Below are 16,923 nucleotides of genomic sequence, written 5' to 3' on the forward strand. Positions count from 1 at the left end.
TCATGTGAGCTTATGTCCATGATTTAATGACACACAGACTTGAACTTGGACTTAGAGCATTTAACAAATATAACACAACATACAACCCAGGCCAGGAATCGTAACATTTTTGTTACTGGTCAACGACATTAACCAGACAGCCGCCGTTTCACAGGACTGTAGACGATGGTAGGCTGCATACCAGCGACAAACCACAGACATTTGCTATTATGTGGCTGATTTCTGATTGCCATTTCTCCTCTGTGGACATATTAGTTTAAATATATCTTCACTCAGACACATAAACAGGCGCAAACTCCACAGGCAGCTATGCGGAATAGTGCAGTTACCTTTTTGCTGTTTTTCCAGACACTCAAGATGTGATTCTGTGCATCACATATTCTTTCAAAACTGATAGATTTGACTTGATTTCTGTTGAGGAGGAAGGACAGGGCCACCAGTCAGGCTTGCCAAGGCTTTATGGTTACAACAGCTACACAATAGACGTCAGGAGCAAAGAGTTACAATCGTCACCAGGCTTTGCATCCCATCTGCAAGACTGAATTGAGGGCTCAAAAAGTCCAGTTGTGTTAAATATGTGGATGGGAGCATTCACAGAATAAAGTCCAATCTTCCTAACAAGTGTTGCAGTCTCCAACAACAATTGAACACATTTTAATTAAAAAAAGTTGAGTTTTATTAAAATATCTTAAAAAGCCATGTCACATACACATCTTCCTGTACAGCACTGCGTTATTCACAAACGTAATCTTTTCTAAAGACATTTTTGTTACTGGAAGGGAAGACTTGCAGACATAAGAAGACATTTTAAATGTTGACAAAAAATAACTGTGTTTTTCACATTACCATAGTTCATAGATATATTGTTCCCCACTTCACTTAAACTGGCATTTATAAATTAAAAACCTACATGAGGCGAGGTCACCAAATACTTAAGAAAGCCTGTAGTTTGACAAGTTCACTTGGCCATTGCCCTTACAGAGTCAGATTTCATTGAATAATTAAAGTGAAATCAATTCACACAACTGTAGATTAATACACAGCCAAACAGTGTTTTCTGGCAATTGTTCAAAGAAAACATCTAATGTGGAAAAATACTATTTACAGACTATTTCTGCTGGCATTTCAAGACACCCGAATGTTAATCACCTGTCTGAGTCCGCTGGGAAGAATCCTACATGCAAGAAATCTCGAAGCAACATACAAATAACATAATGAGACATGCTAGAAATGTTCACAGGCATACATTTAGATGCCACTTTAGAAACACCATTAATGTAATGTGACAAGAAAAGATCAGTTGAACAAAAAAAACAAAAAAAAATGTGGCAAGAAAATCAGCTGATATCAAGTATTTCTTTTTATGACTGACATGGCATGAATCTGTGTGGAGGAAGATACTGTAGCACCTTGTCTCATACTGGCACGTAGTGAAAAACACATCCAGAAAAGTGTTTTCACCAAAAACAAATACAAACATTTATTAAGTTGTGAAAACCTTTGATGTTTTGACCAGTTTTTCAATTTGAAATCAGGCCCAAATGTCCCTGTGTTTGAAATTCAGCCACACAGTCACTGATGTGTTCACCGTTGTTCTACAATAAGACAGAAACCTGGGATCTGACTTTGCAAGGCTTATATTTTTGCTGCTAATTTTTTTTTTTTGTAAAATACTCAAATGATGAATTTTATAACTGTATAACTTTTATAACTGTATTTAGATCAAGCTTCAAGGACATACTGAAGGTCACAGTAATATTTTTATTTATAGTTACTTACAAATAAAGTAATACTTTTAAAATGGTACTTTTTTTTTTTTAAAATTCATTCCATGATAAGTCTAAAATCTTCCTGTTGTGTTTTTAAACTAATAGATACAGGTAGTTGTTGCAAGCAAACCTTCTGGCTTGTACCAAAGTTGCATGTTGGTCTGTAGATTAGTTTCATTCATCCAGGTAGTGCAGAGTCAGGTCGAAATGAAACTTTGGCTGAGTTGTAGTAGTTGTAGAGGTGTTGGCAGTTAGGAGTTGTTTTCCGAAGGCCGAATTGTGGGATTTAAAACCCCACCAGTCAGCTGAAGTAGAGAATTGTCTTCACTTCTATACATTTATGTTCATTTCGACCTGACAATGTCACAAGCTGTTTGTTTGTTTGTTGGCTGAAGTAAAAACTTTGACATCATTTCCCCCACCGTGGGAACATCTCCCCAAAATTCAGAACGTTGCAATATCCCCCAGCACTCTGGTGTCGGGAAAATTGTTCCATCAGCATCAAAGGGGCTGCACAGTCAAGTTTCTCTCTCCTCAGCGGTACCGTCCAACAGGCAGTACCCTCAGACAGATGAAGCTGTCAGGGTACTTTGACAGTACCACGGGGTTCCCATCCATGCGGACCTCATTGAGACTTGGTCGTAGATAGTAGGTGTCATTGGACTTGCAGAAGGTGTCTGAGTTGACCTCAGTGATGTTGTTGTTCTGAAAGGAATGTGAAAAATGCGAGTGAGTCATCGCTGGGCGAAAATCCAAAGGGTTTGGCTGAAACAATTGTCCCACAAATTTGATTAAACTCATTAAATTATTGCAAAAAATTTATGAATCTAATCCATTTTATATTAAATTTGCAATAGAGCATAGTGTAGCAGATGGTTACAAGCTTTTCAAATTAATGTATTCATGTATGCTTTGCCAGTTAAGAGATGAACCTGTAGATGTAGGATCCGAACGCTCTCTGGGATTTGAGGAACTGCTTCCAGCTCGTTGTTGGCCAGGAACAGGTTGACCAGCCTGGTCATTTTCTGTTGAGATAACAAGGCAGCTGCTGTTAGTTGTTCTTTCGCTGTGCAAAATGATGGTGCACTTGAAAAATATTTAATTTTTCAGCTGATATAACAATAATGTTTTAGAAAATATGATTTCCTATAGGTGAGAACAAGTACACCACATCCTTGTTCAAGCATTTTTATAAAACAGGTGAGTTTCCTGAACACAAACATTCTATCATAGTTAATAATTAATGTCGTATATTTTGGCTATTTAGCCCTTAAACAAAAACCACTGTAAAAATAACCTTTTCTGATTTAACTTGAGGTTAAATGTGGGAACATTGACTGACTGTGTACAGTTTTCTTTAGTCTTGATGTCACGACGAAGTTGCCAGGTTCATTTACATCCTGTGTCAGATGTCGATATTTTATTAGAGCAATGCTCCAATCCAGTTTTTTTTCCCGTTCTGATCCGGTACACAGTCTTTTTTCTTGATTAGCATCACTATTATTGTTGTTGGCATTAGGTTTAAGGTTACATCATGAGGTTTTAGTCACCCAAACAGCACCTCTTACCAAAAGATAAAAAATATGCACAAATGCATTAAATTGAAATGTTTTCCAAATCAGTTTATTTGAACTGAATGAATGAATCAGTGATGTATTTCACATTACGTTAAGGCGAGGTTATGATCCAGCTCAAGCGACATGGAACAGAATCAGGAGCTGCAACGCTTCCTCAGACATACCCTTTGATCCAGAGCCCTACATGACATTTTCTAGGGATGTGCATGTCTTCCCTGGATAAGTTGGTAATAAACCAACTTATACTCCAAAGTCAAATCAAATATTTGGATTTGGAGAATCATGAATTACCCCAATCTGCAACTAGATGCCCTTTAAACAGTGGTTTAGGTGTTTAGTGACTGATTTAAGGCCAGTGTGCCTGGTTTGAATGAATACTGTGTATATTACATAAAAAAAAAAAAAAAAACAGCCCGGTTGTGATCCTTCCCACCTTTTCACCTTAGAAGTGTTTTGGATGAAGAAAACTAATGAATAGAAACAAGAATGTTTAAATTTAAAGAAACATGCATTCCAGGGATCACCAGAATCACCTTACTGATTGTCTATTCTTGTAAGTGTTGAACTGAGCATTTATAAAGTGCTTTCGACGAGGTTTTTATGTATCAAGACATATATTATGTATCTAATATCCCGTATATAAAGCCTACAAATATTGCTTTTTTAATTAAATGGTCATATCACAGCTCTGTTAGGAACATCTAGACAAAGCTGAGAGGCGTGATGATGTCTACCTTGAAAGCAGTAGCTTTGACACCCTTGGTTTTGAGGAGGTTGTGGTTGGCGTTGAAGGCTGTGAGTTTTGCAGGAAGCATCGGAAGTTTGACCAGTTGATTCTCAGCCAGAGACAATTCCTCCAGCAGGGTTAGCTTAGCAAAAGCCCCATCTTCAATCTCTGAGATCAGGTTGCCTGTCAGGTCAATCCTCTTCAGAGTCACTGTTGGGAGATGGGGATTACTAGAGTAGTAACCATGTTGAGCATCTCATTTTCTTCTGTTGTTGTACCTCCAAATTTTGGCATCTCACTGACATCATATTAAGCACTAAAAAGCACAAACAGGCTTGAGAACAGGCTTTTGCTGCAGCGATCTCAGAAGGATATTCTGCACATCCAGCTGTCGAAAAACAAAGTTCACGTCTCCCTGTGGGCTGTTTACCCAAGTTTCTATTGGATTGCAGGGGGGCAAATATATGAAATTACAGATACCAGATGTATGTACTTGAAAACGAGGCATAAAATGGTGATGTTGAACATGCTGATATTTTGCAGATGTGTTTCTCTCCTATTGCATGTAAACATAAAATTAAATGTTTCATTAGCTTTGCAAATATTTGGTCCTAAACCAAAATTTTGGCTTACATAAGTAGTTTTGACAGGATTTGTTACTTAGCAGTATTGCAATGTACCCTCGGGTTCACGAATGTCTGTATGAGACTTTGAGGCTATCCATCCTCTAGTCGATGAGATATTACACTGAAAACTTTGAGACACTGTGATTGTGGTGGTAGTGGTAACATCATGGAAAGCCAAGCTCATTAGAATGCATCATATGGGAACCATCAAAGTTGGTACAAAAATGTGTGCCAATCCATTATGTAGTTCTTGAAATATTTCACTGGATAAGTGAAAACTTGTGCTGATGGTGCTAGAGTCATTGTCATCAGTCATTTTGTTAATTCTTGGGGCATCATGGATATCTGTGCTATATTACACAACAGAGTACAATTAGTTTAATTGTTTTTGACATATTGCGCATTAAGAAATGACAGCTTCATAGTGGCGCTGGTGGAAAAATCAGGGGATTACCAGATGAAGTCCTTTGGAACCATAATATTTCACAGCTGTACATTATTTAGTTAATGACATTTTTCAGTCTGGCCCAGTCTGGAATTGTTGACCACCCAACCATCACACTTTTAGCAAGGATAAGAATAATGTTAAAAAAATGTGCAGCAGAAGCTGAGACATCTTGACTTTCAGTCACTAGCATACAGGTCAAGTTCCAAAAGATCCATTGAGCCCAGCCCTCTTGGCTTCAGATTTTCAACTCCACACCTCCAGGTCACTTTTTTAAGATCGACCTGAGATTGTCTGTCTGACATCATTATAAGCAGATATTATTAAATGTATTATGTAAATGTAATATAGTAAACATGTGTAATATATATATATATATATATATATATATATATATTTGCAGCTTGATGAGGACAAACCCAAATATAAAACTTATCCGTATTCATTGAGGTGATGAATTGACCCTTTCATATTTTAATCAAGGGTTTCTCAAAACAATCGATTTCAGTAGAATGTAGTCGGAAATATCTAATCAAAGGACAACACAAGGATGCTGCTCAGCTGCTTACTTTCAGTCTGTGACGGTGTGGCTGGTCACTGGTGTTGGTGAGGTCAGTTTGTCAGACTTACCAATGTCAGCAAAGTCAGATGCGCTGATTTTTTGGATCTTGTTGAAGCGAGCATAGAGGTATGCTGTCTCTTTAGGCAACGTAGGAACAGAGGTCATATCTGGACTGACCTCCTCACAATACACTGAGCCAGTTAGACACACACACAGCAGACAAGTCGGCAGGTCTGCAACAGAGAGACACCCCAAAAACATCAGACTCTCAGAACACCGTCTTGTTTACATTTATGTCACTGGAGGGTTGTGGCAGGCAGGAGGGGAAACTTTGACTCACTTTGCTGTGGCCACAGCAGCTTATTTTTTAACAGCTTACCATTAATCCATCTCAAGGTTACCCAGAGTAAACCATGCCATTTTAGTTTTCTTTGCATGCTTTGTATGTACTTTCTCCTTTTTAAAATTGCAGTGGTTGCTTGTTTCACTAATGTGCAAATGTATGGTGATGTAAAGAGGCATTCTGCTCAATATGGCGCTAATGACCTTGTTCTGAGGAATATGTCATTGGACTTTGAATGTCTTTTCTTGTGCAAACCAGTTGCAGATGACATAAACGGGTGTTAACCTCACCTGTGACATCTCCCCCCTCTGGGACTGGGGTATCATCTGGTTCATCAGCAGGCAGCGCCCTCTGCAGAAGAAAACACTCCCTCTTCATGGATTGAAGATGAAACCAAACCCCTGAAATTCTGAGCTAGCTAACATTAGCATATAAGAAGTAAAATCTAGATCTTTCCTGTGACAGTGTTGATAAGCATGGTGGTCAGATTTACATAGCTAAGATTTATCGGATCTATGAAACTGAGGGCTTCTTGATTATCACAACAGTTATTATTGATCGAGGCATGTTGCTTCGTGTGCAGGTGAGAACTTGAAATGCATTCCAGTTTGAATAACAGATACAGGGTTTTTGGCTTCATCTAAACTGAAGCACTGCTCAAGTTTGCAATTCTGGGGCCCAATTCTTGAAAACGTTGTTCGTAGAATTAACTGGTAAACAGTAAAACCCTAATGTTGATGTTACCAAGTCAATCCAACAGGAAAGTTTGCTCGATTGTATATGGTGATTGTGGTGTACCACTGGATGATTGATTTGCAAAAATGTAGTCAGGTGGAACTTTTGTTGATAACGTTTTGTTGTCTTGATATTGGTGTACCTTTTGCCATTGTTGTCTCTGATGTCTGACACTGATAACCTGCTCTGCATAAGCAACCGTATCTGGTCATTATTTTTTTGTTTCCAGACGTTTCCTGGACTCACCATGACCCGTGACAGGGTTTTTCCTCAAGTGTAACAGAAATATAGGTGTGTCATGTTGCAGCTAGTCGTTTTCTAGTTTGCTTGTTTTTTATTGCATTCTTGGCCCCTGACCCCAGAAGCATTTAGTCCTTTGGTGGTTGTGATAATGTCAATCCATCAGCCTGAGGACATGTGAGGCTGGATGGGACCCTGGAAAAATAAAATCATTCAGTTGTGGTGGCTGAGGGACGTTAGATTACCAATGAGCCAAGTCTAACAATTTACATTCAAGATTACAACTGAATAGCATATTTGCAAACATTCAGCAGACGAAATGGGACTGTTACCAGTAAATCTACTGGTAATGTAAGATGGACTCCGACAATACCAGTGGTCTAATGAATGATTAGTGTGCCCTCCATCATCCGGGAATGAGCTCAGTCCCCTTGAAGGCTGAAATTGATCAATGTGGCCCTGAGAAAACTACTCGCCCCAACTCTGCTGTTGGTTCTCTGGTCCACTAACAAATCTGAAGAAATACAAGGTCTTTCTTTCAAATGTCTGGCTTTAATTGTCTGAAATGAAAAACAGCTGTCCCCTAATGAATTTCGTACTCATTAAAACAAAGTTCCATTTCATAGGCATATTCTCTTACACTTATTTCTCTCCTTCCCATTTTCTGGGTTGTTTGTGGGTTTTCACTGCCTGCCAGCATTTACCCAAGGAGGAACCAGACCATGGTTTGGTTTTGGCTCATCCACCCTTCTCTTGAAGAGGTTAGTGTGGTCAGTTGAGGGTTAGTGTGGTCGATTAAAGTCTGGTGTAGTGTTTTTATGGTGAAGAGAAAGGTTAGACACAGCATGGTGTGTGTAAGAAGAGCATGATGATGTCAAGTGCTGACATATTCTGACTAGAGAATTTGCCAACTGTCAAATATATCCAGATTCCTCTCTTGAGGAATGCTTGAACTGCTTTTGCTCATATTTACAGTAGTGAGAGCAGAAGATATTGCTGTGGTTTTCAACTGATTTCCTGCATTCTTCAACTTATTTTGAAGCCATCCTGCCACTGAACCAAGATATAAGCTAGCAATCAAAACTATATTTCATGGCACTGAATTGCATGCAAAAAAAAATGCCCTAAAGCTTCAGTAAATTTAAAATCTTACCCCAGCCCTCCTTGATTTAAACAGGTCACTGAAGTATCCTTTAAGCTCACTGCCAGTTGGAGATCTTGGTATCAGCTGTGAGCCCTGGTCAAACCCCAGGGCTGAGCCTGCCAGGAGCCACGGCACCAGCATACAGGTGAATAAGAGAGCCTTCATGCTGTCCAACGCAGTTTGACTCCGACACACCAGCTTGCTTTGCTGAGTTTGGGTCAGCAGATGCTCTCTGCTACAAGCCCCTGTTGAGATGTGTCAAATGACTGTATTTAAAGGCTGCACCAGTAACATCCAGCTGAATCTGTAGAGCAGAGCACTTAACCCTTCCCTGACCACCCACCATCCATCTGCATGGAGAACTAGAGAGAGAGACACCCCTAGATATAATGGACAGAAAGACGCACACAGTAAATGTATGGAACTAAAAGTTCAGAGTGAGTAAAAGGTTAATTTCCTTCAGTTAAAACATCACTTGAAGGTGCTCGTTAAAACATGAGCACAGTAAAAACTGCAGAAAAACTGAAAGTTGACAGCAAAGTGTGAGCGTGCTTTGTTAAGAGGAACGTTTCTGGTCTCTACCCAGCCACTCACAAATGACTGGTAATAGCAACCCATCTTTCATTAGGCTGCACGAGTGTTTTTTTTTTTCTCTCTCTCTTCATTGGCTCTGTTCTCAGCAGTTGATGAGAAATAAAAGTAGTAATAGACATTGATCAAAGGCTGGAAATGAAGTGAGTTCTTTGGAGTGACCAATAGTCTTAATCTAACCTAATCTTGCTTTAGTCTTTTTTTTTTGCATTTGCATTTGCATTTTTTGACCTCATTGAGCAGGAGGGGTTGTGGAGAAGGAACTCTTTTTAAATGCTGAGGGAACAGTTTGGCCGACTAAAACAGCAAGTACATCTTCAAATGATTAAATCACTGCATTTGTTTGAATTTGCACAATAAAAGAAAGCATTGCTTTCTTAGTCAATATAGAAACAGAGCAATTGGATGCCACTAAAAGGCCTTCAGGCAGAATTACACAAGTTGTGCAGTATTGAACAAGTCCAAATTATCTGAATGGCTTCGTGCAGGGTGCCCATGAGTCATCACAAAGACTTTTTAATTTCAAGGTCTCACTAACTTATAGTGTTTCATGTTTTTAAAAGGCAGGCATTCAGTTTAAGCCAGTTTAGTTTCATCCTGGTGTCTCTTAGTGGCTGCACCAGTAAGGGACCAGTGCTAGAAACATTGCGAGGTTTGTCGCAGAGTAGCTTTTTTTTTCTTTTTTTTTAGTGTTTATATCATCAGGGGGCGTGCACTCGAACCTGTTTTCAAATGTGATTAAAAAAAAATAGAGTGTTTATAATTGTTTCACTTGCTGGGTTTGAAAGGGTTGTTTTGTGCCCATCCAAACTCCCTTCAGAATTTTTCAGTGTTGAGTGTCCCATGGGCTATGAGCTCAACGCGACTCTGAGGGAAAGCTCTCCTCCTACCCAGCGTTTGACCTGCATGTCCAGACATTAGCACCCTTTACCCCCGACACTGTGACTGCTGTTTGAAAGCACCAGCGAAGCCAGTTTTGAGAACATTTATTTTTCTGCTGTGTGGTCAAACACTAACCACACACAGTCTGACCAGGGCAACACAATCTTGCTGAAAACGGGCTTTTATTGAAGTTGCTAACTAGGTTCATATTCATCTTGTGAGTCCTGAAGTTACCCTTCGATGCTACAGTGCACTTAGAAGGACACCATCTGCTTTTATAGTTCTCATCTGGATTGTTTTTATACACATTTAGGTCTATGACTCCTGAGTCTTTATAGTTTTGGCAAACATCCGTCTGCAAACAGGCTCACATCATCATCATCATCAACACCTGAAGCAAAATAGATTAAAGTGTTCCATGATTTAGCAGGATGCATCCAAATGCTTATGCATGTTATTAGCTCAGCACTTTAGCGTTAGTTCATCCGTCATCTTTAGGTCTGCTGGCTGTATTTTCATGTGAGTACAGGAACAATCACAGTAATGTTAGAAATAACACTGTGCAACAGATGATTAAATAGCAGATGACATGTATATATATGGGTTTATTTCGTTTTGGGTTTATTTGGGGGCAGTTTTCTAAATATGCTTCAGAAATATGTCATTTTTTAACTTTTTTGCTTGTCTCTGTACATCGCCTGAGTGACCTGTGTTTAATGACCTTCAGGAAGGTATAGTAAGACAATGTAACAACAGTCAAGTATACGAAAAGAACAGTCTTGCTTATTAGAGTTGAGGTGGAAGTGTTTCTGATTCTGAGTGTAGAAAGCATGAGGTGACCAAGCCTGAAAACTCACCGATGAACGTAGATAATAAAAACATCATCCATCTATTCATTTTCTGCAATTTGTAATGATCACAGTGGCAGCAGACCAACAAAAAAATTGCCGTTTCTCCAATCTCAATGTCAAAAACAGCTCAGACTCGTATTCATGTGAATCATCACCAGTTCTTCTCGAAGCTCCTTCTGGACTTCCAGGCTCCATTGCGTCTTTATACAGTATCAAGACACAAAAAAACTCATTTAGGCATTTGGGACTGTATTCTTCTGGTTACTACCCAGCGGGCTTACATAGAATGGAGGTAGATTTAGAACAACACTTTAAATTTAGAACAACACTTTTAAACTCCAAAATGCGTCAGTGAGTTTCTGCCCCAATTGAAAACAAGAATCTAGCGGCCAGTAAATTTAAGAATGTCCTGTTTGAAGGGATTTCAAAGTCTAGTATGGTGGGATTCCTCTCGAACAAAGCTTGGAATCATGTATCTGTCACACATTTCTCATAGTTGTATAGGATCATTCTTATGTTACCTGACCCATGAACAGTCAGCTATTGAGCTGTTACATACCTTTAGAGTGCACCTGAAATACATGACAGTGGTCCTTTGAGTTGTTTATTAGTTGTCTGACACTTGGAAAGTAGGAAAACAGTAAAATTCACCCCAAACCATTGGATCTTCTAACTGTTTAAATCGCGGACATTTAGTGTGTTCTTTTAAAGGTCCTCTTAATATTCACTCACCTCCATTCACTGAGCCTCCACTGAAACTCTGGAGTCCCTGGGGGACACCTGCCTCACGCTTTAATCACCTCTGTCCTAGTTGACTTGATTGGGGTTTTAATAGAATTAAAATAGTGGTGAAGATGAAAGGAGGAGGAAAAGAGTGAAAAGGTGAACGGGGATTAGTGAGCTGAGTGAACAAAAACCAGAAGATTTCTGAAAGATATTGGAGGATTGTGGATAAGTCCTAAGTCAGCTCTTTTAATCAGTGCATCCCTATGGTTTAATATGGATCAGACCTCTACAGACTTGATTTTCTGGAGTTATGAAGTGCTGTAGAGACAATAGCACACCACAGGCACACATCAATAAATATGATTAATATGGTATAAGGATAAACAGAAAAAAATGCCAGAAGGGAATCAAAAACAGAATTATTGGAAAATGGCAAGAAAATATGATCGAACAGTCCAAAGGAGAGAGCCCAAAAAATTCTGAGTAATGGAAGTGGAGGGACTCTGTTCTCTCTGTGCGCTGAACAGCTGTTGAAGTCCAGCTGTTCTTGGGTTGAATCAACCTTGGTTGTCAAATCAGAGACGTGTTGGGCTTCCCCAAAGCAGTTCTTGAATTCTGTGCTTTTTTGGGGTTTTTTTTGTTATTGTTGCCAGACACACACGCACGCAGTGAATTTCAGGTAAAGACGAAATCAAGAGTTTGAGCGTCTCTATAAAGCAGAGTGAAAGAGCAAAGGCTGAAGTTTAACAGTTAAACAGTTAAACAGAAATCATGTGACTCTTTCAGCCTTTAAGTGAAGAGGGAAGCGAAGGGGGCTCAGATATAAACATCCACGGAACATGAGCCCAGACTGTTACAGGTGTGTTAGCAATTATGTTCACCTTTAAACTTTTATGACTCTGGGAAGAGGGCCAGCAACAGGAGAATGTTTTCACTGTTACTAATTTTCTGTACCAGAATTTGGGTTGTCGGTGTGGTTTCACTGGTATTCCACTGCACAATAAAGCAAGTCAATGGGGGAAGCCACCCACAACAACACATTAAACACACATTATTCCTGTCATGATCACTTGCAAAGTGAGATTTTGAACATGAACATGAAAGTTTGAAATGTAATGCAATCCTGTGTGCAAAGGCAAAATGGCCCCAAAATACTTCTGGGGCTGTCAAAAATAAGAGTAAAAGCAAATTCCCTGTTGCCACACCTGCATGCATTTTGAATTTCCAACAGCTCAAGTCACATCTGACAGAGGCACCATGGCTCAGGAGTTAGAGAAGCCATCTTATTACATCTTGTAAAAGTCACTGGTTTGATCCCAGTTTTCCCCCACGGAGAACCTGCTCAAGTGTCCTTTGTGTAAGATACCGAACCCTTGCATCAGAAGTGAGTGTGTAAAAACAAAACCAAGCTCTTGGTCTGCCCTGCAATCTTAGCACCAGGACATGGCTGATATTGTTCCATGATATCCTCCTCCTGGAGAGTCCATGGGTGGGATTAACGACACCAACTCCCACTTCTGCTCTAATGTGGTCAATTGTGGCAGCCCAAATTAAGGCTAAGCTACTTTGAGATTGAGCAGGGGGGCACTGCACCAAATTAGGGTGTGTGTGTGTGTGTGTGTGTGTGTGTGTGTGCATGTGTGTGTGTGTGTGTGTTGTACCTTTTACATTTCAGTCCTCAAGATCAGACCTGTTGGTGCACCTGTGCTTGCACGATCATTCCCTGTGTTGCTAATATTCCATATTTCCAGCGCCTACAATAAAAATGCCATCTCTTTTTCTCAGAATTTTGGCAACAAGTTGGTACCAAAGTATCGGTTCCTTTTGGCTTGTCATGATCCTTGATGTGACCTGCTCCAAACTCCCTTCCCCTTCACTTTTCTCTCGTATGCACAATCGTCGTATTGGTGAAGTCTTCCCAGCTCATTTCTGCTGACGGTGAGCTGATTTCAGGTTGACAGGGATAAGCCAGCATATGTAACGGCAGATGGAACTCACCGTAGTCAAAAACAACATACATCAGTGAATTCACTCCATGTACAGACACCCATTTTACTGCATGGGAGCTTTCGACACAGTGGACCACCTGGCTCGACTTAAAACAACCTTGGTCTGCATGGGTCTGGCTGACAACTGACATGATGTATTAACCCTCCACCGAGACCTGTGTTTTGGCCATGACATAGCCACCCGCCAAATCTCAGCAGCTGCAGACCTGCCAGCAAAGTGTTTTATATTAGCTCAGTGACTAGTTATGTAATGTGTTCTGTGTTTTTTCAAAACTACTTGCCTCAGTTCCCTTATTAAGCTCCATGTGAAACTATCAAAAAGAAACATGCACAGGACAGGAACTATTTAGCCTCTTTAGCGTTTTCCACTTTAGTTTTGTGACATTTTTAAATGGTTCAGCTCAGCGCTGTCCTCAAGCCTGTTTCTAGCAGCAGCTGGCAGCTGTTTTTAACAAACAAGCTCTGATGAACCTGCTGCACTGTACCCAAACACCACCGAATGCCAGACTGCTTCAAACATTTTCAAATTACCCATTAAGGAGTATGTTTTCAGGCTGACTAGCTGGTGGAGATAGTGGAACAACTAGCAGCTAAACAGACTGTTGGTTGTCTCAGGAGATGGAACAAACTGTTGCTAAAATAGAATAAATAATGGACCTCAGTTCTCTTACATACACAAACAGCTGGAAATGAGGCCATGATACATAAACTGTCAACAGAGAGTTACAGCTTATTCGTCTGCCATGTCTAAAGTAGGACATTGTGTTTCAGTAATTTCCAAATTCGGTTGACTTTTCCCCAATTTTGTGTTTTCCATTTTATACCAATCTGAAACATGACCAAGACAAGGACATGTAATAACCTGAGATCTCAAAATTAATAAGTTTTGAAAAAAACAAAACAAAACTGTTTTGTGTTGAGTTGGGCTTTGTAATGTTGCTGGACTGAACCTCAGTAACACCGAATTGCACAATTCCACAAATTATGGTTGAAAACATTTTTCAGATTCAATAAACACTAACCATTATCATCCTCGTGGAGAGATGATTTGTTGCATGGCTGTGGTGTTACACTACGTTCATTTGATTCAGGTCTACTGACTAAAAGATCAAGGAAATTCCATATGTGAGATTGAAAATTGATCCTGGTCCAACTGGCGCGAAGTAGACAATCTGCGTGTTCATGCAAGGTTCAAGTGATCCTGGGGGAGAAATGGAGAGCAGTGTTTGAAATCGAAAAACCAATTTAAACTCGCTTATTTTAGGGTTGAGCAAATCAATGTATATTAATCCAAATCAAGATGAATAGAATTTGATCAAGATAGGGCTGAGAAAATAATCTAGATTTGATTGAAACCACTGTATGCCTCTGGGCAATAACCAAATTTTAGTACGGATCCCTGCAAAAATCACACCATGATCGTTTCAATATGTCTCTCAGTTAAAGCACAACCGATGTGACTTACGTTGCCATTGGACAATCAGTCAAATTAATCTGATTATTAATTTAATGTCAGTAGTATTAGATAACAATTCATTCGTCGTAATCAGGGTAAAAGTTTGGAATAATTGTGACATTTCAGAATTTCAGAAGACCCAGCTCTACTAGTTTTCACCAGTCAGTTTAATTACCTGAATAAAACTGCACAAGTTGTTCCAACAGTTGAGTTGCTTATTTTATAGTGTTAATACATTAGGAGTAGTTCTTAGATCTCCATTACTGTAAGCCTTTTTATACCTTCCTGTAATCTTTTGGAAGTAAACCACTGCTCTTGAGCAGAATTCTGTCCTGGTATTTACTGTGATTGTTTTCCCTTATGCTGAACCTTGGTTTAAATCCTGGCTCTCTGCCTTGGAATTCAGTCCCGAAGGATCTGAGGACAACCTGATGGTTAAAACAGTCCAGCTGCAGCCTCCACAAGGAGAACACCACTTAAGTTGTAGAAACAACGTGTAATTTCTTCCGTAAATTTGCACGCTCAGGGGATGAAGTGAGAGGTGTTGTTCTGCAAATGCGAACGTCCCACGCTACATGGTATCTTTAATGTAAAATTGTGCAGCTCCCTGCACTGACACATTTTCTTGATGGGTGTTATATCACTGTATTCACGGCTGCTGCTGGAAGCTGTGGTTTGCTTGCTATCTACAAATGGTTCTTGTTGTCTGAGACAGATGCAGAGCAGATGTTAGGGATGCATTGAGAGGAAGGCCGTGATTTAAAGTTTTACTGGTACATGTGCACCTCTGTCATGTGTTCTGTGTGGTGATTGATAAATCACTCATTGGCGAAACTTTGCTGTGTGGAGGAATTGATGGCTTTTACATACTTTTAATTACCTCTCATTGATAAGACGGTGATCTAAAGCTAGAATGTTTTCGTGTTTGAATTTCAAAGGAAAGAGGCAACTAGCGGAGCAAAATGAGGACTCCTTCCTGTTTCCTCTATATTACATACCTCAGGAATTATTTTTGTCATTTTCTTCTCTTTGTTCTTGGTCTATTTTCTCCAGACTTAATCAAGGGCTATACATCTCAGCTGTGGCAAATTATACAGGATCTTTGGTTCGTGTCCTGTTGCGGACATCTCAGGGTCTGCTGTCTGTGTTTAGCTGCTGACTGTTTATTCTAAAGAACCTTTCATGGTTCTGTAAGCCTGGAAGCTCTTATCCCAGCATGAGGTTTACTATCGGCTCTCTCTAACAAACACCTCGGTACCCTCAGAGGCGTGACTCACAGTTTACAGATAGATGGCCAGGCTTGTGTTGTTACTGTAGTTGGTACTTTGTCGGTACACCTAAATGACCCTGTGACTAAACCTGATGTTGACCTGAATTTTCAAAAAATCTTTTCACTTAGAGGGACGAGAGCCAGCACAGATGGATGTTCCTTGAGGAGTCTGGCTACCATTTCTAATGGAGCCACATCTTTGAGAGAAGTGACTCTCTGAATCCTCCCTCGCAGATGTGACACAGGCAGCAGCTTCAGAATTCTTCAAAACGCTCTCTGGGGTGAGGCTGCAGTGTGTTAAAAACACGTAACCTGTGTGAAGTAGCCCAGCTGCATAGCTACTACCACATTAGCTTTTTTCTTGCCCTCGTGCCAACCAAGTGTAAGAGTATCTGAGCTGAAACTAATATGATGCAATGCTGCCATCTGAACTGTTGGCAGTCTAAACTACTGTCTGAAAAATGCAGGACCCATTACAAGATGGAACGCTATGAATTGATTTTTAGAATTCATTAATTTTGAAACGTCAGAGACAGAATTGCGATCAAGTTCATCAATTTTTGAGCACAACTAGAAATTAAGGTCCACAAAGCTATTTGTTGTGACCATTGTGGTGTAAAGGAGGCTCAGTTTACTCTCCGAGTCAGAAAAAAAATATCACCATGGTAGTTGCCATCTTTTGAATTTCATGGGTAGATTGTATGAAAGTTGGACACACTGCATTCACGTGCGTTTACTCAGAGTCTTCAGAAGGTTTTACAGAGAATTCTGATGGGTAAACGGGCTCTCACGCAGCGCTTGTAAATTGCAAGGTTTGTGAAATCGTCCTGGTATGCTCATGTGAGCACAGTCATGAAACCCTACCACCCACTTATCGGCAGAGGTAATTAAGACATCCACGTGCCTCTGTGGACCAGGAGGACAGGACAGGGGTGTTGTCATCAGCTCTCGTGGGGAGCTAATTGTTAGC

The 16,923-nt window shown here is 40.0% G+C and overlaps 2 protein-coding genes across 3 annotated transcripts in view; one reads left to right on the forward strand and one right to left on the reverse strand.

Annotated features, from left to right (window-relative positions):
* cenpp (centromere protein P) overlaps nucleotides 1-16,923 on the forward strand; it is an 86,072-nt gene that overhangs the window by 14,405 nt on the left and 54,744 nt on the right. The window lies entirely within an intron of this gene.
* On the reverse strand, nucleotides 562-8,495 carry ogna (osteoglycin, paralog a). Its single transcript, XM_086200167.1, has 6 exons — nucleotides 8,178-8,495; nucleotides 6,340-6,400; nucleotides 5,775-5,939; nucleotides 4,081-4,283; nucleotides 2,702-2,794; nucleotides 562-2,474 (listed from the first exon to the last, which is right to left on the reverse strand). The coding sequence occupies exons 1-6, from the start codon at nucleotides 8,331-8,333 to the stop codon at nucleotides 2,304-2,306; spliced, it is 849 nt and encodes a 282-aa protein (XP_086056293.1). The 5' UTR covers nucleotides 8,334-8,495; the 3' UTR covers nucleotides 562-2,303.

The sequence above is a fragment of the Aulostomus chinensis genome, chromosome 3 (genome assembly GCF_037954235.1).
Source record: "Aulostomus chinensis isolate RoL2024-O1b breed Wild chromosome 3, RoL_Achi_v1.0, whole genome shotgun sequence".
Taxonomy (NCBI): domain Eukaryota; kingdom Metazoa; phylum Chordata; class Actinopteri; order Syngnathiformes; family Aulostomidae; genus Aulostomus; species Aulostomus chinensis.

Coding starts and splice junctions, on each gene's coding strand:
- ogna (XM_086200167.1), bottom strand. CDS start 8,333: ATGAAGGCTCTCTTATTCACCTGTATGCTGGTGCCGTGGCTCCTGGCA. Junction 6,401..8,177: donor TTAAATCAAGGAGGGCTGGG/GTAAGATTTTAA, acceptor TTTCTTCTGCAG/AGGGCGCTGCCTGCTGATGA. Junction 5,940..6,339: donor AGAGGGGGGAGATGTCACAG/GTGAGGTTAACA, acceptor TCTCTGTTGCAG/ACCTGCCGACTTGTCTGCTG.